A 24,780-nucleotide genomic window follows, 5' to 3' on the forward strand; every position below is an offset into this window, starting at 1 on the left:
AATCCCACAACACAGTGGAAGAAGGATGGATTTGGGTGTTGGAAGGCCTGAGTCTGCATCCCAGCTCTGCCACTTTGCTTGTAGCATTGGGTGAATCACTGAACCTCATCTGCAAAATGGGTGTAGTAATACTGTGTAACTGACAGGGTTGTTATCAACATAAATGAGCAAACACACTTAAAAGTGACAAATAAGCTCTAAAGGGCTGCTCCCAAGGAGGTTATTATTGTTGTTACCCTGATGTCCACAGGCTCCCAGCTGTCCTCCATGGAGCCAAGGAAGGAGGCCGCAGGCAGGATAAAGGTTGCAGAGCTTGCAGCCTTAATATGCACAGAGGAGCCTCGCCAACTCCGGGGCTGTATTCTGGCCACAAGGTGAGAACATAGGTGTCAGGAGAGAGAGAAGAAAGCCAGTGTCAGAGGAACATCTCTTGCACTGCAAGGAACCCCAGCGTTGCCATCAGAGTACATGGCTCTATTTCAGTCCCCTTAGATGGTTCTGCATGTTCATGTCAGTAGGAGCAGCACAAGAGCAGCTGATGGCCCCAGCGCTGGGTTGGAGGCTCTATGAGGACAGGCATTAGCCAGCTCTGTTTGCTGCCGCACTCCCAATGCCTAGAAGAGCACCTGACATATGAAGGTGGTCAACACATACTTTGTTGAATGAATAAATGAGCTTTGATGTGGACACTTCTCCAGGCTTATCCCCTCTACCTACTTGATCTCAGATGTCATGGGCTTCTAGCCCCATCTTCTCTGGCCTTTGATGTCCCATCTGATTAGATTGGGGACCTGGTGTCAGACCCTAGTTCTGATCAGAATGCTGCTTCGGAAAACTGCCTCTGGCACCCAAGAGGGTAACCCTGGCATGAGGAATCAAAGAAGGGGGCTCACTACAAGAGTTGCAGCAGTGCCTGCAGGGTGGTGCAGCACCTGCTTGTCAGGTGGAGGCATGCAGGGTGGAGGGCATTCTCAGGTACCGTTAGAGTGCAGCAAGAGGCAGACCCTCCACAAAGAATTCCCAAGGCCAGTGTATCTTGAATCCCCATAGCTCTGTGGAGCAATGGGGTTGGCCAGGCACACCCAGAATGTGGTGTAAAGTGGGCAGGCCCCCTTCATTCAGCCTCCCTGCCTGCTCGACTCCAACATGATCCATCTCTCAGGACTCCTGGGTGGCTCCAACATGGGACTTGGCACTCAACAGCTCCTTTCCTATGCTGTGCAAATACCCAGACCTTATCTCAGTGAAAAGCCCTCCCACATCCAGCTCCCTTCAGGTCCCCCACTTCCAACGCTGGTCTTCTGGGCTCTACCTGGCACAGGGTCTTAGGATGTGGGTGTGGACCGAGCCAGGTCAGGGGACAAGCTCTCTTGGGACCTCAGTGCAGCTGGTTACCTGTTTGTATACACAGAGATGGAAGGGGTGGCCAGAGTGGCTGGGAGGCCCCCAGGCAGTGTCCCCAGAAGGAGGGCAGCCTGCACATGCTCCACAACTCTGAGCAGCTGGGGCACGGGGGCCATCTGGAAAAGAAAACAGGGTTAACTGCTGGAGACCCATCTCTGTATGCTGCCTTTGGTTACTGTCACCAGGCTAGCGTGGGACCCTCAGCAGGGACTGGGAGAAGGCAGAGGAGTGAGGAAGGGACAGCACTACTGTTTATTGAGTTCCCGGCTCTGTGGGGAGTGAAAAGTAAGCACTCGTGAAGATTCCAACCCCTTTTGGAATGTGAACCCCTTTTCATCCAACAAGTCTGGAAGGCAAGTGCTCTCACTATATCCATTTGGCAGATGGGAAAACTAAGGCATATAAAGGACAAGTGACTTGCAGAGGTCACATGTTGCTAAAGACTAGTGCCAGGACTCACAGTGAGGTGGCCAGGCATCTGACTCCTGAATCTGTGTGTTGAGCTGTCACACTGCATGCCTCTCTGGGCTGCGCTGTTTGACCCTGACATCCACCCATAATCCAGGTCTTATTTGTGGGCAAATAGAAAGCCACAGGCAGAGCCATTTCACTGGGTCACCTGGGCTTGGACTGCTCCTCACCACACCCAGACCCCCAGATGAGGATGCAGTGTCGCTGAAGCCAAAATGTGAGGATCTGAGACGGGCTAGATGTTTGCATGAATTGTGTGTGTGTGTGTGTGTGTGTGTGTGTGTGTGTGTGTGACTGAGTGGATGTGAATGTGAATACGTGTGTGTTTGAGGGTGACCTGTGAATATAAGGAATTAAGTGTGTGTATCTGAGTATCTGAGCATAAGGGTGTGATTGTGAGTCTGAATGTGAATGTGGGTTTGAGGATATGTGTGAGTATGTGCTGGAACATAAGTGAGTGTGTATGTGGTTTTGTGTGTGACTGTAACCACGTGTCTGTGTGTGTGTGTGCAATCATGTGGCCATGTATGAAGACAGAAGTGTAAACATGCATCTCTGTATGTGTAGGACTGTGTGCTTACATGTATGTGTGAGAGTGTGAGTGCTTATAAGTGTGTGTTAGTGTAGGAGTGTGTGTGAGTGAATATGTTAGTGTCTGTAGGTGTGTGTGAGCATATGGGTGTGTTTGAGTGTGACTGTGTGTGTGTATGTGTGTGTGTTCCCCACATGCTATAGGACTATGGAGCAGCAAGAAATGGGTTTTCCACTCCATCATGATACCATCCTAGGAGGCCCTTCCCCTTGTGCCCCCATCAAGGACGCTGGGGCTGCCTCTCTTCTAAAAATGTACTGTGTGGGGTAGACATGTGATCTTTTCTATTGGTGGCTTATCTGAGATGAGACGGAATGCCTTGATTTGCAGGTGACAGGTGAGACTGAGGGAAGTTATGTACCCTTCCCAAGTCTCAGGGTTTGAAAGCGACAGAGGCAGGATTGGAAGGCAGGCTGCCTTGATCCAGAGCCTGTGCTCTGCCTCCCAGAAGCTCTGGTCTCTGTAACTTTTCTTCTAGCTCCCTAGAAATGGTTTTAACCTCTTTGCCTCTTTTTCTTCATCTGCAAGATCTAGAAAGGCTGGTGTAAGCTGGGTGTGTGGTAGCTGGGAGGTCTGCAGCTGGGCTGAGACACCTACCTGACTGCCTTTGGCCTCTGCATGCTTTTCTGGTCCCTCCCTCAGGGAAGCTTCCAGCACGCTGCCCACAGCCTGAAACAGGTCCTTGGTGGCTGCCTGGCGCCTCTGGTCTTCAGGATGGGCCTTGGAACACAGTGCCAACAGGGCTTCACTGGCATGCTGCAGAGCCCAAGTGGCCTCCCACTGGATTTCCCAAAGGAGAAGGAGAAGCAACATGAGCCCTTGCTGATAGACTATCCCCTACACCATTCAAAGGACAAGAAGGGAGCAAGGTGAGAAACAAAGTAGGAGAAATCTAGGCCCATTGCACAGGCTGCCTGTGTCACTGACTTGAGGTAGGTTCTCTTTCCCTACAATGTGCTAAATTCCTTCAGGAGAGTAGCCTCGTCCATCTCTGAGTCTTCCCAGAGTGCCTTCCACAATGCCTAGCACATAGTAGTAAATGTTCACTGAGTGGGTGGAAGGATGGAAGGATGGTTGGGTGGCAGATGAGTAGATAGATGGATGGATAGATGGACAAGACACTTGTCCAGTTTTGTAATTATGTATGTATTTGTGAGATTATTTGTGTAAAGTGTTGCTCTCCCCATACTCTGAATGTACTGTGAGCAGAGACTATGTCGTGTGACTTGCTGAATTCTTGATGCACAGTTTTTGCACAGTACCTGATATATATTAGGCATTCAGGAAGCATTTGTTGAATGAATGAATAAATTAATGCATGGATGAGTGAATGGAAAGGTAGAGTGATGGATGTACATAGAGGGGCACTGAATAGATGTATGTACATGGAGTGGATGGATGAGCAAAGGGGCGTATAAATAGCAAATGTGATGTTAACAGCATCATGGCCCCAGAAATAAAGGTCAGCCTTGCTGGCTTCAGGCTGGAGAATGTGAGGGGCACAACCTCCTGAGAATAGGTGGAGCAGAGCCAGGATGGCTTTCCCCTCTTACTGACTTAGGGCTTCTTTTTTTAACCTTTTGTTACTATAATATGGGGAATATGGTGATTTAATTTGGGTTCTGCAAGAGGCAGAGCCTGAGGCAAGGGTTTAAGATGTAGGCAGGCAGAGTAGCTGGTGAGGTGGGGGGTGGGGGTCAAAGAAGAAAGAGACAGGAACTGGCAACTGGACATCAGTCTGATATGTACTAGTGAACTTGAGTATGTATGAAGTGAGGAACATGGGTAGGTTAGCAGCAGCATCTGGGGACACATTTAGTGTCACCCAGTGATTAGAGTCAGGTACTCCCTTGAGGTGCCACTGGCAGGTTGGGGAGTAAGGTATGTGAGCACACAGGCAATGACACCAAGAATGAGACACAGGACCTGCAGGAGGACATCTTCTCTCTCGGCATCACTCATGCAGGATCATTGGAAAGAAGATAGTGGAAACCTTGGTGACCCTGAGATTGAGGGACCTTTGACATGGGAGGAGTTGTCAATTACCTACGGCAGAGGTGTGTGTCCCATGGCTTGGCCTGGACAGCAGATAGGCCTCACTTACCTGGGCCTTGGGTGTGAGCTCCTCACTGTGGTGGGTCACCTCTCTCAGCACCTGGGCCAACCTTTGTACCTTCTGCATGTCCCCCAGGGTGGTAGTGACTGCAGATAGTGACCCCAGCACATGCTCTCTGACCTTGATGCAGAGGGAGGGAGATGGGGAGAGAAAATGTAATTTCAGTGGTTTGATGAAACGATTTCAGAAAGATTTGGGGTCAGAGCAAGTGACCAGGCTCATTTGGAGTTTTTCCAAACCTCATAGACCTCTCATAGGATATGTACTGGGCAGTGTAATGGGCTCCCAAAAATATCCACATCCTAATCCTTGAAACCTGTCAATATGTCACCTCACATGGCAAAAAGGACTTTGCCAAAATTTTTTTTTGAGTTTTATTTTATTTTATTTTTTTATGTGCTCAGTGTGGGGCTTGACTCACACCCCTGAGATCAAGAGTTGCATGCTCCTCTGACTGAGCCAGCTAGGTGCCCCTGTTTTGGAATTTTAATTAAGTTAAGGTTCTGGGATAGGAGAGGATCTGGATGAACCAAGTGGGACCTATGTAACCACAGGGGTCTTTGTAAGAGGGAGGTGGGATGGTCAGAGCCAGAGAAGATGTGTGGATGGAGGCCGAGGAGAAGAAGAGGCTGGGGAAGGAAGGGAAAGGAAGTGAGGAGGGGAAATTTGAGGAGGGGAGGGAGGAGAAGTGGAGGGAAGAGGAAGGAAAGGAGGAAGAATCTGAAGGTGCTGAGCTGCTGGCTTTGGAGATGGAGAGGACTGTGGAGGCTTCTGGGGACCCTAGGGACCGTGCTCTCTGAGCTATGGAGCCCTAACAAGGGCTCACTGGGGGCTGGTATTGGCAGCTGCAAAGAAAACCTAATAGAATTTCAGTACTGCCCAGGAGAACTTTCCACATTGATGAAACAGTCCTATCTCTGCACCGTCCACTCACCAAATGTGACTATTGAGCCCTTGAAATGTGGCCAGTGCAATCAGAAAACTGAATTTTTAAAACTTTATTTCATATTAATGCATTTAAGATAGGTGTAAGTACCTAGATATGGCGAATGGCAACCACCTGGCACAGCACAGATCCAAGGGAACAGTCCCCCTCTTGCAGCCTCTTCCTGACAGCTCACTCAGCCTACCTGTCTGACAGCCTGTCTTGGCAGCTGCAGAGTCTGGGCATGTCTGCTGTTAGCTCAGGGTGCATCTAGGCTCTGGCTAGGATGGAGGAGAGAATAGGCCAATGTATGAGGGGACTCTTGTCAGAATGTTCTGGAAGGAGAAATTGTGTTTGCTTTTACAAATCTTCCCTCCCTCCTTTGTCACTGTCCTGAAGGCAGCTTCCATGGAGATGCCACAATTCCTGACTCTCTGGCCAGTGGATTCATTCAGCAGGAAGTGAGAGGGCAGGAGGAGAGACAGCGAGAAGCTATTCTGGTGCTTCCCTCCCTCCACTGGTGGGTCAACTGCCTCATTCTTCAGAAGCTATTGCTTCCACCATGGAGCCCCTTCCATGCAGCTGCCCCCTCCAGATTCTGGTCACTTCAGGCTAAGCCCCAACTTGAATCAACAGAACTCTTCTTAAATTCTTCTCAGTTATCCTGTTAGAGTTTTACGCCTGCCTCCTGCCAGGACCCCAGTGTTTCACGAGGAGATCTTGGATCAGGCTGCCATAGTCTGTGTGCTCAGGGACCACAGGATATCCAAATGGAAGTCTGCCATAGCTAATGTTCAACCAAGACTGAGAACAAGGGGTGGGTGGGTGTATGGAGGGGCTAACATGAAACAGGGCAGGGCTGAGAGTCTTGGAGGGCAGGAGGTGGATGGGGGAAGAGCTCGTCTGGATTGGAACCTCATCTTCACCTCCACCTTAGAAATGTGGGCCTGGGCAAGCTGTTAAAATTCTCTAACCCTGTTTCCTCTTATGTGACCTAGACAGGGATCTCACCATTTATCTTGTAGGGTTTTAGTGAGAATTACATATCCATGAAGATCTTGGGGTTGGCAGCACAGAGTAGGTACTCAATAAATGTTAGCTATTTATCTATAAGTAGTTACTATGACAACCACCACGTTTTTGTATTAAGTACTTACCACATGTCCTATACCATGCTAAGTACTTTCATGCAAACCCTTCAGGGACCAGAGAAGTCCATCTTTTCTTCTCCATGCCCAGCAGGTGTATGTGATGCTGTGTGTGTGTGCATGTGAGTGTACCTGCACCCACACATGTTCATATAGCAGGTACCAGGAGTGGAAGTAGTCCTACGCTCTGTCATAGTTGTTTGTCACGTCAGGTTGTAACACATAAAACGGCCATTCTGTGGATTACAACTGGTTGGATGTTGGTGATTTCAAATGGCTTGACCTAACCTTATGAGGAAAATACTATTTATTATCCGATTTTCCAGATGGTGAAACAGGCTTAGAGAAGTTCATTCACCAGCCTGTGATGGTATAGATGGCAAACGACAGAGGTGCAATGACATCCAGGGTCTAACCCCAAACCATTAACTGTATGAGAGTGGCCAGGCCACTTTTCTCCTCTGTTGTCATCTTTGACAGGAAGGACCGGAGCGATACTCTTAAATTCCCTCCTGCCCTGGAAGCCTTTGACGCTGTGAGGCAGAGCAGGGAGAACAGGTTTCCGTCATTTTAGGTCACTCACCAAGAAAGGACCAGAGGGGGAGGTGATGTCAACAGCTAGGCAGATACTGAGGCTTCTCCACAGCTCCGTGAATTCCACTCCCCACCCTGAATGGCTGTACAGACCCTGGGGCCCCAGTAACAACCTAAAAAGGGGCCCGTTTGAGCACCTTCTGTCTGACATCCATGTTCAGCAGCTGCCCACAGCCCTGTCCCTGGCTCTCCAGGTCCAGGATGGATGACACAGCCGTGGCCAGCTGGAAGAGCCGTTCAGGGTCCCGCTCGCCTTGCAGAGTGGCGGTGACATTCTCCAGCACTGCGGCCTGGAATGCCACGTTCTCAACACAGATGTCTCCAAGTCCCACCTGACAGGGAAACCAGAAGCACGCTCAGTGCAGGGAAGACCTTGGCTCTCCAGTTCTTGTTCCAGAACCCGGAGCCCGAAGTCATGGTATCATGTGGCAAATCAGAGCAAGGCTGGAAGGCCTCACACTTAGTGTGGGGTCTCTCCTGAGGCTTGAGGGCAGCTGGGCCCACTTGTAGCAGGCAGCCAAGCACCACTGAAAGCAAGCCTTACGTGAGTCACTGCTTCTCCCTCACAGCCCTCCTCATCATGCCCCCAGTCCCTTTCTGCTCCACTTGGCCTCTCACCCTTGAAATTTACCCAGATTTTGTCCAACCCCTCTGCCTTGTAACCCTGATAGTTGATTTTGGTCCTCCTTCCTCTGGACTCTGATGACACTGGTCTGACTCATCCCTGGATCTTTGTGCTCCAAACCTCTAGGGCCCTACCCTTCTGCTGGCCACTGAGATATAGGATCTGCAAAGGTAGAGACCAGGTCTGTTTTGTTCACAGCTGTGTCCCCAGGGCCTGGCACATTGCAGATGCTCTGAAAATACTAGTTGAAGGAATGAAGGAATCAGTGACTCAATGTGATCATGCCCTTGCCTTCCTTCAACATAGCCACCCTCTTGGTGAGGTTCAGTTGGGTCAACAAGTTTTCTCAATAAAGAAAGAAAAGGCAGTCACCACCCACCTTCACCACTGCATGGGCCTGCTGTTTGTCCCCTGCGAGATTGGAAACAGAAATGACCACCACCAGCATGAAGTCATTGTTTACTTTCCCAAGTGGCAGATAAACTGATGAGAGAGCAGGTTCAGGGCCACAGTGTAGACAGGAACCTAGTAAATGGAAACTGAACAGTTAGGGGGGCATCTCCAGACACCAGGGAGACTGGAAACCCATTGAAGTAGAGCCTGATGACAAGGGCACAAAAGACCCAGCTCATGAAGGCATGGCAAGCACTCGGGGACTCCATGCTTTCAGAGAGAAGACAGCCGTCTATACTGATCCACCAGCCTCTCTAGGTAATTGCAGGCTGTTATGACTTGGGAATAATTTTACTAGAATCCATAAAAAATTTAAAAAACTTTTCCTCTTTGCAGGCTTAAAAGAAATTCAAGGTCATAAACCGAATTTAAAAAGGAAGAAGAGGAGATCTTTAAAATTAGCTCAAAACATATCCAAGCTCACTCAAAAGTCAGTTCCTGTACAAAGACCTTCCCAGGCTGTGGATCTAAACAGCCTCTCCCACCCCCACCCTCAGCCTCTCCCAGAAGTGGATGGCTGGGACACTGTGCCTGGGGCTAGGGGAGTCTTCATTCTGCAAACCTCTCACACATGGAGTACGCTTTTTGTAGCTCCCACAGGGAGACAGGCCCCTGTTTTGGGAGAGATGGCGCCTAGCAGTGGAAGGGAATGCATAGCCCTGGGCCGGTACCTGACTCCAGACAGAAGCAGTACTCCAGGGGACCCAGGGCCGAGGATGTGTTACAGAAGATGGTGAAGCTCGTCAGAATGGTACCCTCTTCTGGAGTGATGGTGCAGCTGGGCACCTCTGGGGGAGGCAGAGAGCTGATCACGTAGGTGTCCTCCCCATAGGCATGCCTGGTCACTGCTGAGGCGTGAAGACAGAGAGTGTTTGGGGGACCGTGTGAGTCACACAAACCACCATGCTTCAGGATCGCCTGGGAGCTTGTTAAGCATGCAGATTCCCAAGCCGATCTCCTGACCCCAACCTCTCTGGAGGTTCTGGGGTGGGGCTCAGTAATCTGAATATCTAACAACTCCCTCTGATGCAGGGTATCCTGGGGTCTCACTTTTTAAGAGTCAGTCCTTCTGTAGAACAGGGCTAATATTAGTTGCTTCCTCGCAGCTTTGGTGAGGAAGAAGTATATTGGGAAACAGAATGACTTGCTCAAGATGACTGAGCTTGGAAGGGCCATGGCCAGAATCTAGAAACAAGGTGATTTGCCCAAAAACAACCTGCCCAAAGCCTTGCTCTTTCCAGGCCTCCACCTGCACCAGCATCCCACACCACCTGGTGTTTCAAAAACAGTATATACCTGGGAGGGCTGGGCATAAAGAGAATTTAATCAGTTAAAAATGGATTCCTTAGCATAGACCTAATTCAGAAGGTTTAGGGCAAGCCTTGGGGTATTTATCTGATTTTATTTTTAAAGATTTTATTTGTTTATTTGAGAGAGAAAGAATGAATGAGAGAGAGAGGGAGAGAATCTGAAGCAGACTCTGCACTGAGCACAGAGTCCAATGAGGGGCTCGATCCCACAACCATGAGATCATGACCTGAGCTGAAACCAAGAGTCAGATGCTTAACTGAGCCACCAAGGCACCCCTGGAGTATTCATTTTAAACTGGAATCCCAGGTTGTCCCCATGTGGGTGGTCTCTGGGCCACTTTGAGAAAAACTGGATCAAATGAACCCATCTGGAAGAGAATAATCACTCATCATTTGTCATTTTGATAATCTACCTTTCCCACCACACAAGGCTTGTTTAAAGTGAGAATCTTCCTGGCAGGACATGCACCACCCCAGAATAATATGTCACATCCACCCTGCATAATGCCATTCAGAGTCAGGAAACTGAGGGACGGACAGTTTAAATGCCTTGCCTCCCAGGTAAAAAGTGATGGTGATGGGATTAACACCAGAGCCTGTGTATGGCCCCTGACCCTGCACTGAAGTCCCACATTTCAGGGCTTCATGTTTGTCTTGGTTCACTTTCTGGGCAAATGGGATCTGTGACAGGAGACTGAGGGGAGGCCTCCACACCTGTGGCTTTGATCCGGATGGCCTGGCCCCAGGTCTGCAAAAAGGAGCTGTTCAGCCGCACTGTAGAGGTGTTGCTCTCAATGAGGATTAAAGCACTTGGCCAAAATCCCTGGAATCTGCAGGCAGCTGGGAGAGGCTCAGCCTGAAAGAGAACACCATCCAGAGCTCCTAAGGCTTCCACCTTGATGCTGGACCCCAGCAGGGCGCTGGCTTCCGACCCCTAGGAGGCCTTCCTGATTTGTCTCTGCTACAAAGGCACCGAGTGCTTACCTGGGACACACCAAATACCCAGTTTCCAGCCTTGTTTAGGTGTTTGTCTGAGGTCAGCTTCCCTTGTTGGAAAGCCTGTGACTTTTGTGCACAGGCCATTTACTGAGAGAGGCCTCTCAGGAAAATCAGAGGGGAGAAGAAAGCACAGTAGGGCAGAGAATGAAACTAGGGATAGAAGTGGCTTCAGCCAGCCTCAACTGGATCCAGCAGGGAGTGTGAGGCCCACCACAGAAGCTGTCTCATTCAGAGGCGGGGTGGCTGGGCCATTAGACCCAACCTCCATTGATTACTGGCTGGCAGTCACTGCCCAGCAGCTGAGGACAGGTGCATTAGCCTGGGAAGAGGAGCTGGGCTGGGGACTAGCAGCATCTGCTGTGAGGTTTCTCCATTGCTTCTGCTCCCTTGCATCTGTTCTCCCTTATGACCAGTACCCTCCTTTTCCTCTGGGGAACACCACCATCCCACCTCCCCAACTCTGTGGGCTCTGACCCACCCCCAGCTCAGTACTGGCCATGTGACACAGGGTCTGGGCAGTCAAAGCAAGAGTGATCGCCAGTGTCCTCACCTTCTCCAGAGAAGTGTCCTCTAAATACCAGTTGAACATGGCCACTGAGGAGTCATCCCCCAAGGTGACTCTGAGAACAATGTCTTCACTGGTATTTGCTGGCCTGCAGTTCTTCTCACAGCTGAGAGGGAGACAAAATGGAGTGCTGAAGCTCACTCAAGCCTCGTGGCTTGCTCTTTTGTCTGGTTCTTCGCAGGTCCTTTGCAAAGGTGGCAGAGGGCCTTTTTTTTTCAAGTGAAAAATAGAATAAAAGCAACCCAATGCCCCAACCAAAACCAGAACATAGTGTTGGTCATGGAGATGGAGTGATCTGTGCCTGCCCCAACTCCCAATCATTCCCTATGAAAGACAATGGTATGGAAAGTGCATGAAGCCCAGCGTCCTCAGATCCTGTCTCATATGAAAGGTCACCTTGCACGAGTCACTTAAATTCTCTGAGTCTCAGTTTCCTTACCTGCAAAGTGAAGGGATAAGAGCAGATGATATTTCCGTGATTCCTTCTAGCTCTAACAGTAATAAAGGAATGCTATGGTTTTATCGCATGTATACCACAGGTTATAAATTATTTGCTTCATTATTCACTTATCCAGTGCTTACCACCACCCTGTGAGTGATATATCAGAATCCCCTATCATAGACAAGCAAATCAGGCTCAGGGTGCCAATGTGATTTGTCCCAGGTGACATGACTCTTGAGTGGGGGAAGGGAACATGAACCAGACTGTCTACATTCAGATCCTGGGCCTTCTCTATAGCATCCCTGCCCACATCTGTCAATATACCCTTCGTCCACCTCTCATCAACTCCCAGTTGGAGGGAGACATCTCCTTGTTGGGACCTAGTTGATAGACCAAGCTACCTTGAGCTTTCACCTTGACTACTGCAAGAACTCCAGCAATCTCTGGGAACCCTCTCTTGCCCGCCTCCACTCTGCTATCACAGCATTTTGAAGTAAGACGTGGTCATGTCCCCAGCCTGCTTGCAACTAACTCTTGGATGGCTTTCTAGAACTCTTCAAAATCATGTCTGTGGCATAACCCACAAGTTTCCACCAGAGCCAGGCCCTGTCTTTTCCCCTAGTTTCTTCTTGCCCCTCTGTCTCTCCCTCCATACTTGAGCCACACCAATCTCTTTCACTTCCAGCTTATTCTATGCTCCCTCCCTCTGCCGCTCAGTTCCCTCTGCAGCCCCCTTACCCTGCCAAGTTAATTCCTCTTCCCTGTTCACATCTCATCTGGGGAATGACCTTCCCTGGCCCTGAGTCAGGGAAGTTGTCATAGAGGTGAACCATCTCCCTCCATTTGTTGGGGTGGATCATTGCTGACCACCAGGGAGTGCTCTCTGTGAGAACTGTGACCCAGTCTACTGGGCCACCACTGTTAAGACCTAACCCCTACACCAGTGCCAGCTGGCTCTTCAGTAAATGGAGGATGAAAGGGTGGCAGCACTGCAGAAGTTTGCTCTCTTGCCCCCACCTGACTCGAGGCCTGAGTTCCAGGGGGGCAGACACATAGAGGCACTGCTCCTCCTGGTTCTCCAGCTGTCTGCGTCTCCAGGTGGCCAGGCGCAGGGTGATGGCAGAATTGGGTGGTGGCAGGCAGGATGGAAGAAGCACCAGCTCCCTCTGGTCTGTGCAGAGCAGCTGCCTCTCAACACAGTAGCTCCACTGGGCCCAGCAACGTCCTGAGAGAGAAGAGCAAATGCTGTTATCCATCCAAGGACCTCTATGATTTGGAGTTTTTGGAAGAAAAGTCATAGATTAGAAAAGCAGCTCCAAAGAGGGAGTTTGATTTTTAAAAACACTCTCACTTGCAGGGTGCAGGAATGCTACTGGGTAAGGATGCTTCTGGGGAGATGAGTGGCACTTCACTCTGAATCTGAGCACACCTGCAGCGTATGTCAGCTGCTTTTGCCCCAGCAATTTGTATTAATGAATGAATGGGCGGGCATATATAGCAGGAGAGAGGCCAAGAGATTATACAGCTGTGCCTGGGAGAGCATCCGGGGCAGTTTCTTGTCCCTTGTGTAACTCTTACTCCACGTGGAAGCAGTTGTCCTCAGCTGTGTGTCTTTGTGGGTACCTTGGGGACCTGGGGGCTATATCTCCATCTGGGAGGCTGCATGTCATCTCCTGCTTTATGATACCAGCTCAGTAAATCCCTGTATCCTTTGCCCTTCATCTCTGTTGATTGATGTTTATCCATCAATCACTTTGCTTCCTCTTCCACCCAGTAGAGCATGGAACATGATCTAGGGTCAGGCCATCAGCTCAACCACCATAACTGTATATTTGTATCCTCTATGAATTCTGATAATGAGAATTAATTCTGATAATGAGAATTAATATTCAAAAGGATGTCCTGAGCACTTACCAATGGATTATTGAAAGGCTTCAAATTTTACATGATTTTTGACCTGGCTATTCCCTTTTTCGAAATTTTTTTATTTTCTCAAAACTTATGAAAGTTCACTACAGAGGCAAATAAAGATAGAACTACAAGGATGCTCATTACAATGTTGTTTATAAAGGCAAATAATGCAAAACAACCTAAGTGTCTAAAAATAGGGCACTAGTAAATAAATGATCGGATACCAACTAGTCTATTATGCAGTTATTGTGAAATCAAGATGGAAAGGATGGCATTAAAATATGCAGGATATATTGTTCAAAGAAAGAAAACTAAAATAATATGTACAGTAGGCATGGCATTCATTTCCAAAAGAACTTGTGCCTCGCTAGGATATAACCCTATAGAAAGGAGGACAACCATTTCTACATAATGGGTACTGGTGCTACCCTTTTGGTTTGTCTGAAAATACCTCCTCACTTCTAGACTCTCTTCCCAGTGACATACCAAGGGGAAGGAAATGAAAGGAGGGATCCACCCAGAGAGGAGGAGTTGTTTTTATTTCATCACTGATGTTGTTTGTGGTGAAAATAAAGCAGATTGACTTTTAGGATTAATTACTGTTCTTTGATTCTCTGTAAGTCATGCACTTCCTTGTTGCCTGCCTTCAGGGCTACCTCTGCCTCAGTTTGCCACTGCTTCCCCCCACCTCCCATTTCCATGGAATTCTCAATCTCTGGCACATGCAAGGTACACAAAATGTCAGGCATAAGTAATGCCTGTCTGAAGGTTAAAAAAAAACAGCAAAGCTGACCCTATCCATTACTTTGTGTTGAGTTAGGACAGTTCTAGAGCTCTACAGCCACCTACCACATGACCACTGGAAGCGTAAATCCTTGCCACTGTCTGGCCAGCCCAGAGTCACAGTCGTGAAAGGATCCACATACTGACCAGGTTCCACATACACCTGCACATCCCCTTTCTCTCTCTGCAGAAAAAGCAGCTGGCTGGTGAGACGCCCCTCCACAGTTGGTACCCCGCCTCCCACCCCACAGCAATCTGTGCCAAGGGTAGTCACAGCATAGGGCATGGAATGGGAACAGACCCTGTATGATGCACCTGGCTCACCTCTGGAGATGAATCACAGGGTAACTAACCTTATTATTATTTTTTTTAATAAATTTATTTTTTATTGGTGTTCACTTTGCCAACATATAGAATAACACCCAGTGCTCATCCCGTCAAGTGGCCTCCTCAGTGCCCGTCACCCATTCACCCCCACCCCCCGCCCTCCTCCCCTTCCACCACCCCTAGTTCATTTCCCAGAGTTAGGAGTCTTTATGTTCTGTCCCCCTTTCTGATATTTCCCACACATTTCTTCTCTTCCCTTATATTCCCTTTCACTATTATTCATATTCCCTAAATGAATGAGGACATACACTGTTTGTCTTTCTCCGATTGACTTACTTCACTCAGCATAATACCCTCCAGTTCCATCCACGTTGAAGCAAATGGTGGGTATTTGTCGTTTCTAATGGCTGAGGAATATTCCATTGTATACATAAACCACATCTTCTTTATCCCTTCATCTTTCGATGGACACTGAGGCTCCTTCCACAGTTTGGCTATTGTGGACATGGCTGCTAGAAACATCAGGGTGCAGGTGTCCCGGCGTTTCCTTGCATTTGAATCTTTGGAGTAAATCCCTAACAGTGCAATTGCTGGGTCGTAGGGCAGGTCTATTTTTAACTCTTTGAGGACCCTCCACACAGTCTTCCAGAGTGGCTGCACCAGTTCACATTCCCACCAACAGTGTAAGAGGGTTCCCTTTTCTCCGCATCCTCTCCCACATTTGTTGTTTCCTGCCTTGTTAATTTTCCCCATTCTCACTGGTGTGAGGTGGGATCTCATTGTGGTTTTGATTTGTATTTCCCTGATGGCAAGTGATGCGGAGCATTTTCTCATGTGCATGTTGGCCATGTCTATGTCTTCCTCTGTGAGATTTCTCTTCATGTCCTTTGCCCATTTCATGATTGGATTGTTTGTTTCTTTGCTGTTGAGTTTAATAAGTTCTTTATAGATCTTGGAAACTAGCCCTTTATCTGATACGTCATTTGCAAATATCTTCTCCCATTCTGTAGGTTGTCTTTGAGTTTTGTTGACTGTTTCTTTTGCTGTTCAAAAGCTTCTTATCTTGATGAAGTCCTAATAGTTCATTTTTGCTTTTGTTTCTCTTGCCTTCATGGATGTATCTTGCAAGAAGTTACTGTGGCTGAGTTCAAAAAGGGTGTTGCCTGTGTTCTCCTCTAGGATTTTGATGGACTCTTGTCTCACATTTAGATCTTTCATCCATTTTGAGTTTATCTTTGTGTATGGTGCAAGAGAGTGCTCTAGTTTCATAGGGTAACTAACTTTAATCTGAATTCAGACTCAGTGCTAAGGGTCCGCCATACATCCAACTATTAACAGAGCCTGCTCTGGGCCAAGCTCCATGCTTGATGCCTAGAGATACAGGAATAGAGACCTAGGTCTTGTCCTTAAGTTTGGGAGGGAAGACAGACAAGGCAACAGACCATTAAAACCCAGACTGCTAACTGCTACGGGGGGTGGGGGGGCCAAGGATTATGAGAATGTGTAAGAGGGAGGCAGTAAGCTGAGAACATCTGCTCCTCTGAAGGTTTGATAGCATTCGATTCCTGGGTTGCTGTATAAAGTGTACTCCTGGTAGGACCTATTAAATGGCCAGGCCTAGAGGGCTTAGTTTGGTGTAACAGGAGGCTGCATGGAACAACTCAACCCCTAGTGGTCTCCCATGTCCTGAGAATAAAACCCAAACCCACCTAAGACCTCATGTGATCTGGCCTAGGTCCATCTCACTGTAATCTCCTACATGCTCCCTCTCCCCTATAAATCTCAGGCCAATTTCTAGCCCCAGGGCCTTCATATCTGTGCACCCAGAAAGCTCTTGTTCTGCTTTCTGGCATAACTGACTGTCTTATCTTCAGGTCTACACTGGAACATCACCTTCTGAGAGGCATCATCTGATCACATTTGCTAGGCCACCCTGTATTGGTTGCTGTCACTGTACCCTGTTGCTTCTAGTTAGACACTTATCACAACTCTTAATGAGATGCTAATTTGGTGATTTCACCGACTAGGATCCAAGAAGGCAAGGACATGACTGTTTATGCGCCTTTGTAGCCCTCGTCCCAAACATCAAGCTTGGGACATTGTAGATGCGCAGTCTTCACTATTGAACAAGTGCGTGCACACTCTATGTCAACAGCAGAGTTGAAGACTCAGTCTTATTGTAAAAACTGTGGAACCTGGGCCTGTTTTCTAAGTTAAGCATTAATAGCTATAAATTTCCCTCTGAACATTGCTTTAGTTGCATCCCACAAATTTGGATAGGTTGCACTGTCATCACTCAGAAATATTCTTAAATCTTCCTTGTGAATTTTTTCTTTGATCTGTTAATTTTTTTTCAAGTGTCCTGTTTAATTTCCAAGATGTCTAAAAGGTATGTACATATTCCAGATATCTTATTACTGATTTGTAATATAACACTGTTCTGGTTGGAGAACATGCTGGTTTGATTTCATTCCTTCTGGATCTCCTTTCAAATGGAAGAAACCTCTGTGCTTCCTAGTACTCTGGCTATTAGCACCAGAAAACCCAAACTCAAAACTAAAGCAAAGTATTTAGACATCTTCTTTCTCGTGAGGTTAAGTATTTAAAAAACAAATACTCACATTCTTTTCCTTGGCCTTTGTTCTAAATGATCCTTGGAGACTAGAAGGAGCTGTAAACACAGTGGGAACAGGTATCAGACTTTGGTAGTGTTTATAAGGTTGCTAAAGGGCAGGGTCAAAGGGTATGTGCAAGATGCCCCAGGGGACCCACCAGTCTTGGAAGTGAGATAGGGAAATTTAGCAAACATTCAGTCCATAGAAATGGGTAAAAACCCAAACCATCATGTCCACCACTGGACTAAAGACACCTCTTTGGTTAAGAAAGAGGTAGGCAGTTGCCAATGCAGATAAAATACACATGTAGAGACAGACATGTGACTGTATGCTATTAATGGTTAACTATCAATTGAGGCGGGGAGTGGGGAACTCTAATTTGTTGTGTTTGCTACTTTCTGTGGCATTGGTATTCCTACTAAGGTAAATTTCAAGCTACCAAGCTGACCTCAGTGAACGTAGAGCAAGAGATGGACAGAACCAGCTCTGACAAGTGGCTAGGAGCCAGCCTCAGCACATCATGGTGTATTTCTGAGTCCTTCTACTGGCCTCTTCCTAGCTATGTGAACCCGGGAGGGTTAGTTATTCTTTCTGAGTCTTAGGTTCCTCACCCATTACAGAAAAGCAATCCCTATTTCTCAAGGCTCCAGGAGACCTGAATGTTGTGCTTATATACCATTGCTTTGTAATCTGTACGCATATGTAAAGAGTATTAGTGTATCAAGTTAAAAAATGGAAAATGTGCATGCAATTGATATGCTCTGAAAAATACCATAATGTGAATATCATTAGTGTCTAATTAAAGTGTAGTAATTGAAATAGAAATATGTTTTATCTGCACTGGCAGATCTACATGAGTCTCTAGGCCTCAGTAACCTGGTTATTTTAAGATCTGGGTACCACTGATTTTAAAAAAATTTCTTTCCAATGCATTCTCATTCGGAGAACTCTAACTTCGAAGGTCTGAAAACTATATACAAAGTAAAGCTAAGATGCCAGACACAGAGGCCTTTATTAATCTTAAGAAGGAAGATGGTCCAGTAACCCTGAATGAAGAAATCAAGAGAAATAATTGCTGCCTCTGATCTTGCCATGAATTAGCTGAGTGGCTTTTGGAAAGTCAGTTAACCTCTCTGGTCCTGAAATTCCCTGTGTGGAAAAGGAGCCCTGTGGACAGTAGCAAGGACATTTGATGGTTTTTCCCCCATCCAGGCATCTGTGCCCCCTTCTTTTGGTAACAGCACTTTTGATAACAGGTGACATTTTCACTGGGGAACCATCCCTCCCCCATTCCCAGTCCTTGGTTTGAGTGAAGCCGAGCCTGCATCGTGTTCCAGGTCGGCATGTGATTCTGGTCTGTCCAAACTGAATACCACTTTCCCCTGGCCTCAGCACGTTCCTGGAGGGCACGTCAACTGAGCTTGGACTGGTAAGAGGCAACCTCAGGACTTCTGGAAATATCCACAAAGAGGGATTCCTTATCTGGGGTTAAAGACTGAAGCCTGGGGTCCTCCAGCTGCTTGGGAAGAGGGAATCAGAATGAAGCTAACATAGAACCAAGAGATGGGAAGAGACAGATTTCTGATGACATTGAGTGACTGGATCCGGCTGTGCCTAAAGCCTGAAGTTTTCCTTTTCTGAGTTGAAAAAATTTCTCTTTGACTTGAGCCAGTTTGAACTGCTTTTCTGTCCCATGCTACTCAGAGTCCTAGCAAACAAAACTGCAGTGAACTTTAAACTCTGTGACTGCTACTGTTGGCTGCCTACCCAGCAGCTAATACCCCACCCTTATACTTGTTCCCAGAATCCACCTTGTCCCACAGAGCTGGAGGTGCTGAATACCTGCTTCTCAGCATCCCTTATAGCTGAGGTGCATGACCCCGCTGAGGTATCTGAGGGGAAGGTTGCTGGGGACTAATGGGGAAAACATCCCACCCCACCACCCCATAATAAGAGGTATAGAGAGAGGAATGGGCTTGTGCAGCTGCTAGATAGTGCTGGGCTGACATGTGATGTCTGGAGCTGCAGCAGCCATGTTGATGAGGCACAAGCCTAAGGACAAAACAGCAGCTCTGAGGATGGCAGGACGGACAACAGAGTGAGCCTGGGTCCTTGCTGGTGTCACTGAGCCACTGAACTACCGGAACTACTGGAACTACTTACCCCCTAATTTCGTAGTATGTGGGGTAATGGAGACTTGAACCTAAAGCCATCTTGGTTAGGCTTCCTGTTGCTTGGAGCCTAAAGCAGCATAAATAATGCAGACTTGGATGTTTTAGAATTCTGTAACAATGGTTGAATGTTTTACTGTATGTATCACTTCCCCTTAACATCTATAGAGCAAGGTAAGTGTTCAGAGCTCTGTTCTGAAGAGTCCCTCACTGGATCCCAAGCAAGTGCAGTGCCCAGACTCCTGGTCATGAGTTTTATACTCCCATGCAGAAATTCCTTGCCTGTGACAGTGATGCTTCCGACTTCCAAACTCAAGTTTGAAAAGGCATTCCTCACCATCACAGTGACCAGAAAGGTGCCTGCAATGCAAAGGATGGAAAATTATGGGGATTGCAATAAATTGTGTAACTTCTGCTGAGACAGCTCTCTCAGCATATGCTTCTCAGGCCCACTGATGGCAGAATTTGAATCTTCTATCTTTCAAACATTTGATGAACTCCTGTTGTATACCAGGCATGGTGCAAGGCTTTGGGGACACAGAGATAAATGAAATGTGGTCTTTGTCTTCAGGGTCCTTATAGTCTACTAGACATGCAGGAGACCAAGTGCCAAACCACAGGAGGAATTGCCATAGGGGCATTGTGGACACAGGGCAGGGGTCACTTCATGGATCATGGTTCACAGCAGGGCTAAAGCTAAAGTTCAAAGGACAAGTAGTGCTCATTAGTCAGGTTAGAGAAGAGATTCCAGCAGAAGGAAAGACATGACAGGATTTCTTTAAAGATTGAAGGGTAGGGACGCCGGGGTGGCTCAGCAGTTGAGCATTTGCCTTTGGCTCAGGGCATAATCCCAGAGTCCCAGGATCGAGTCCCATGTCGGGGTCCCTGCATGGAGCCTGCTTCTCCCTCTGCCTGTGTCTCTGCCTCTCTCTCTCTCTCTCTCTCTCTCTCTCTCTCCCTCTCTGTGAGTGTGTGTGTGTCTCTCTCATGAATAAATAAAATCTAATCAATAAATACGATTGAAGGGTAGATAAGGGAGAGAAGTATTTGTAAGATTTATTTGGGGTATGTGTGTATCCCACCTCTTTTCCCTTAGGGTGGAAGGTGATGGATGCTATTTTCTCTTCTCAAATCTAGAGGGAAACATTAGAAGGGACCCTTGGGAAGGTGGATGTGTGTTCTTTGAGGTTGAGGACTCCCATGGAAGGGTTCCTTACTCATGTCCTTTAAGGATGGTTTCTGACAGGGGTAGGTGGAATGAGGAGAGAGGGAGGGAGGAAAGGTCTACATTCCTGCAATTGTTTGGAAATAACTACAGTCGCTGGTAGCAGACCAAAGAAAAGGTAAGAATTTTCTATAAACCAGATGTTTGTCTCAGGGAGAGGGTATGCTGGAAAGGGTAGCGAGAATGAGAACAGAGGGTGACCCTGTTGGTGATCCAAAAGAGGCAGCAGCTGGGCACATGTGGCCAGCTGAGGAAGAGTCATCACCCTTCATCCTGGGAGCTGAGGAACATTGCAGGGACCTCAAAAGCCCATAGAAGCTCTCACAAGAGGCAGCTACAAACATCTGCTGGGCCTTGAGAGCAAGGCCAGCCAGGACTGGGCCAATACCACCAAGTGAGGGCCTTCCTGTCCTACCTGGTTCCCTCTCTTTCCTCCTTACCTCCTTCATCCCTGGAGTCCTCCAAATCTGTATTTCTTGTGGAGAGAAGACTACCTCTCATCTAAGAGTGAGCCAAAAACTCACAGGGCCTGAAGAGATGTTATCTATTATCCCCTGCCAAGCAACTTTTATAGAAGACAAAAAAATAATAATTTGTGTTTGAATTATAGCCTATATATTGTGTGTATTTTCCATTGTCATTTCATTTTATTTCATTCTGGATTCTCCCTGTTTCAACCTGGACCTCTGATACCTGGCGAAGTTCCAATGTTTTTCTTCTCAAGTCTGTCATTTAACCTGCTATTTCTTTTGCCAGATCTGCTCCAGAGGAGGGCTTGGTAGCCCCACACCTGCACAATGTTGCCCCATTTCCTGAATACCTGCGGGGGACCGGGTGCCAGGTGGGCTGGAGACTCTGCGACCCTCATCACATTCCTGCCTCCTGACTTCACCACACTACCCTGAAGGACTCTCTGTTCTCTCCAGATTAAATGCAGATGTCTGCTATGGTCTCCTCCCCTAGTGGTGCCAGCCAGTCTGTCACCCTGTCTCTGTTCCAGCCAGCATCGTGACACTTCCTCTCTTGTCCCTCCCCCTCCTATCCTTGTTTTTACCTCTGTCTCCCCCAAGGGCATGGACTAGTTTCCTGAACCACACTCTCCTCTAAAAATGATGGAATAGTTGGAATACTCCAGCTCCCTTTTAGTGGTTCTCAGGGGGAAGATTTTGCTGTCCAAGGGACAGTTGGCAATGTCTGGAGGTATTTCTGGTTGTCATGACTAAGGGGTCAGGGGCTCCTGGCATCTAGTGGATAGAAGTCAGGGGTGCCACTAAACATCCTACTTTGTGCAGGACAGCCCCCACAACAAAGAACGATCCAGTCCCAAATGTCAGAAGTGCCAGAATTGAGAACCCCTGTGACTCTAAGCTCTATGGGGGCAGATATGTATCTTCCTTATTTTGTAGCCCAGGCTGAATGCTGTGAACCAGGTTTGTGACAAGAACACATCAAAATTGGCTGGCAGGATCAAGGACACCCAAGTCAAGGGAAGAGGAAGGACGTTTAGAAGGGGGCCCACCAACCCCAAGTACCTTCAAAAGGAACTGCTACGTGGTAAATCCCAAGTGGTCCCTCGAGGCTTGCTTCTTCATGGGAGAAGGTTGCATTGAGTCCTGCCACTTCAAAGGTCAGCCCCTCCGGGATGCCATGAGCCACTGAGACGTTGACCAGTAGGTCTTGTCCAAGCTCCAAGTGGTCAGAACCCAAGGAGGCCTGTAGCCCTGACAGAGGCTCCACGAAGTAGACTGTGATGTTTCTGGAAGGTGCAGCGGTGGTGGTGTTGCTGGTGGCTCGGATCTCCAGGTGGTGTATCCCTGGGCCCATCCGTTGTTGGGCTGCTCTGTCCAGGGTCAGATTGTAGGGTAGCAAGCCCCTTGGCGTGGTGAACTCAGCCAGGGTTGTGTTACCCAACAGCGCAGTGTAAGTTACCCCTGTTCCTATGTGTGGCAAGAAATATTTGAGAATGTTGGCAACAACCATGCCATAGATTGTACCGAGATAGTCAAGACTCAAGCTCTGAGGTCAGATTTTTGGATGTAGATAGGGACATGGTATTGCCATAAAGACATATGTAAGGATAAGATCCAACCCCAAGTATTAACAGTGATTATCTCTGAGTATTGTGTATGTGAATGATTTTTCTTTTTGGCTCCTCTCTGCTCATCTGCACATTCTAATTTATACTATGCATGTGTTAACCATAAACTTAAAGGTTTGTAATAGAGATATGAGAACATTTTGTTGACAGGTTTGTCCTTGGAGAGAGGAAGGCTAAAAAGGGAGCATCTCCTGAGGCATGGCTGATTTTTATGCATAAGAATTAGCCTCCAGTCTTGTTCGAAGTAGGAGGAATAGGTGAAGTTTCCTTCCACCTCCATGGCAGACTGCCTGCAACCCTGCTCAACAGGAGCACTCAGCCTGTCCACAGTAAGATGGGGCTCCCTTATAGGTCGGGACTGACTGTCCTAACTGGATGCTAAATATTGTGGTTGACTCCTAAATCTGATTTAAACTACCAAATTAGGATTCTTTCCAATAGAAACCAAGCAATGTATTTCTTGTTTGAGTGATGATGATGATGATGTAGCTGATGCTGCCAAGAGTGATGTTAGCCCTCTGACTCTCATGTTTACTGCTCCCTCTCCCCACACTTGGTGAAGAGCAGGCACTCAATTATATTTGTGGAATGAAAAAATAAATGAAGGATTATCTTAGGCTTCCCAGGGGTACATAGCAGCCATCTTCAGTCAACAAGCACACCAGAACAGAGAGGAGCCCATGTTTAAGGAGTGCCATGTTTAAGGACCCGCGATGGCTCTATCAAGTCACTGCTGACTGCGGCTCCAGGAGCTGTGAGGTCAGACTGAGTCATGTCCTCACCTCTGCAGCTCTCTGCCACGTGGTTTACCTCGACAGGCTTCTGTCCAGATCTCAAATTAGACCTTTGCCTGCAGGAAAGATGCTGCATTGGTGAGGATAGGGTTGGTAGGGTCTCCATTGAGAAAAGGGGTGATATTCAGAATATTCAACAACTGAAACTGCATGGGTCCCAACCAAATAGGATGGATGTTCTGATAAATCAGAATGGACACTGTGACCAATCAGAATAGATGCTCTGACTGATCGGAAGGGACACCTTGCCTAATCAAAATGGATGCGATGACCAATCAGAATGGCCTCTGTGACCAATCAGAAAAGAAACTGACCAATCAGAGCAGACACCAGCCATAACAGCAGCAGTGGCTATAGCAGAATGTGTCACCAAATAGCAGTCCTGATCAGGGGAGCATCATTGTGCCAAGCTGGTCAATGCTGGCCTCACTGAGATGGGCTCAGGCCCAGCTGGTAGCTCTCCCGGTCTTCTCCAAGTTCCCCCAACAAGGAGTGACTTGAAAATTCAGTTCTTCCAATGGGACTGTGGGCATGCAAAGAAGGACATTTGGAAGAATGAGAGCTTCACTAGCTTACTAGTCTTATGACTTTGAACAAATTTCTGAACCTTTCCTCCATTTCTTCATCTGTAAACTGGAGATAACAGTAGTACATACTGGGTGGGCTAGTAATAAAGCATTTAGACCAGTTCTGGGCACACACTAGGTGCTAATAAATGGATAGCTAAAAAACCGACTCAATACATGAAGGCTGTTAGTATTTACTAAAGTCTGGGAATTGGATGGATAGATTTGGAGAAAATCAAGGTGGCCCTGACCTTGACCATTTCTGTAGACTCACCTCCATCAAGTACCACTTGAACCCACAATGGGTCCCCAAAGACAGTGCGGCAGAGAGGGCTGGCTCCTGACATGGACAGGCTGGAGCACCCTGTCACAGTGAGCCTCTCCATCTTGTCTCGGATTGTCACATGCTTCTGGGCCATCACATGCCACTCAGTGGTTGTGCACTCAGCAAACACAGTGAATTCCCCAGGGGCTGTGAACTGGTGGATCACACTGCTGGATGAACTGCCGGCAAAACTCAGTGTTACAAGTGTTGAGGACACAAACACATGCATTCACATATGTGTGCACACATGCACTCACCCATCTCACATTCTCCTGCTCTGCAAAGACAAATAGACAATAGATGAAGAAAGAGATACTACAC

At 47.7% G+C, this 24,780-nt stretch overlaps 1 protein-coding gene across 1 annotated transcript in view; it reads right to left on the bottom strand.

The window, feature by feature from the left end:
• The window catches only part of LOC129496849 (polycystic kidney disease protein 1-like 2), an 87,551-nt gene that overhangs the window by 43,345 nt on the left and 19,426 nt on the right, over positions 1-24,780 (bottom strand). Inside the window, exons 6-19 of the mRNA XM_055305215.1 lie at positions 24,409-24,638; positions 22,209-22,613; positions 19,734-19,811; positions 14,405-14,593; positions 12,662-12,869; positions 11,188-11,308; positions 10,353-10,494; positions 9,000-9,176; positions 8,255-8,400; positions 7,388-7,582; positions 4,572-4,703; positions 3,065-3,247; positions 1,396-1,520; positions 237-363 (exon numbers count right to left, since the gene is read on the bottom strand). Coding sequence (XP_055161190.1) covers positions 237-363; positions 1,396-1,520; positions 3,065-3,247; positions 4,572-4,703; positions 7,388-7,582; positions 8,255-8,400; positions 9,000-9,176; positions 10,353-10,494; positions 11,188-11,308; positions 12,662-12,869; positions 14,405-14,593; positions 19,734-19,811; positions 22,209-22,613; positions 24,409-24,638 — 2,458 coding nt within the window. The remainder of the gene's footprint in view (positions 1-236; positions 364-1,395; positions 1,521-3,064; positions 3,248-4,571; positions 4,704-7,387; positions 7,583-8,254; positions 8,401-8,999; positions 9,177-10,352; positions 10,495-11,187; positions 11,309-12,661; positions 12,870-14,404; positions 14,594-19,733; positions 19,812-22,208; positions 22,614-24,408; positions 24,639-24,780) is intronic.

Source organism: Nyctereutes procyonoides, unplaced genomic scaffold (genome assembly GCF_905146905.1).
Source record: "Nyctereutes procyonoides isolate TBG_1078 unplaced genomic scaffold, NYPRO_anot_genome, whole genome shotgun sequence".
Taxonomy (NCBI): domain Eukaryota; kingdom Metazoa; phylum Chordata; class Mammalia; order Carnivora; family Canidae; genus Nyctereutes; species Nyctereutes procyonoides.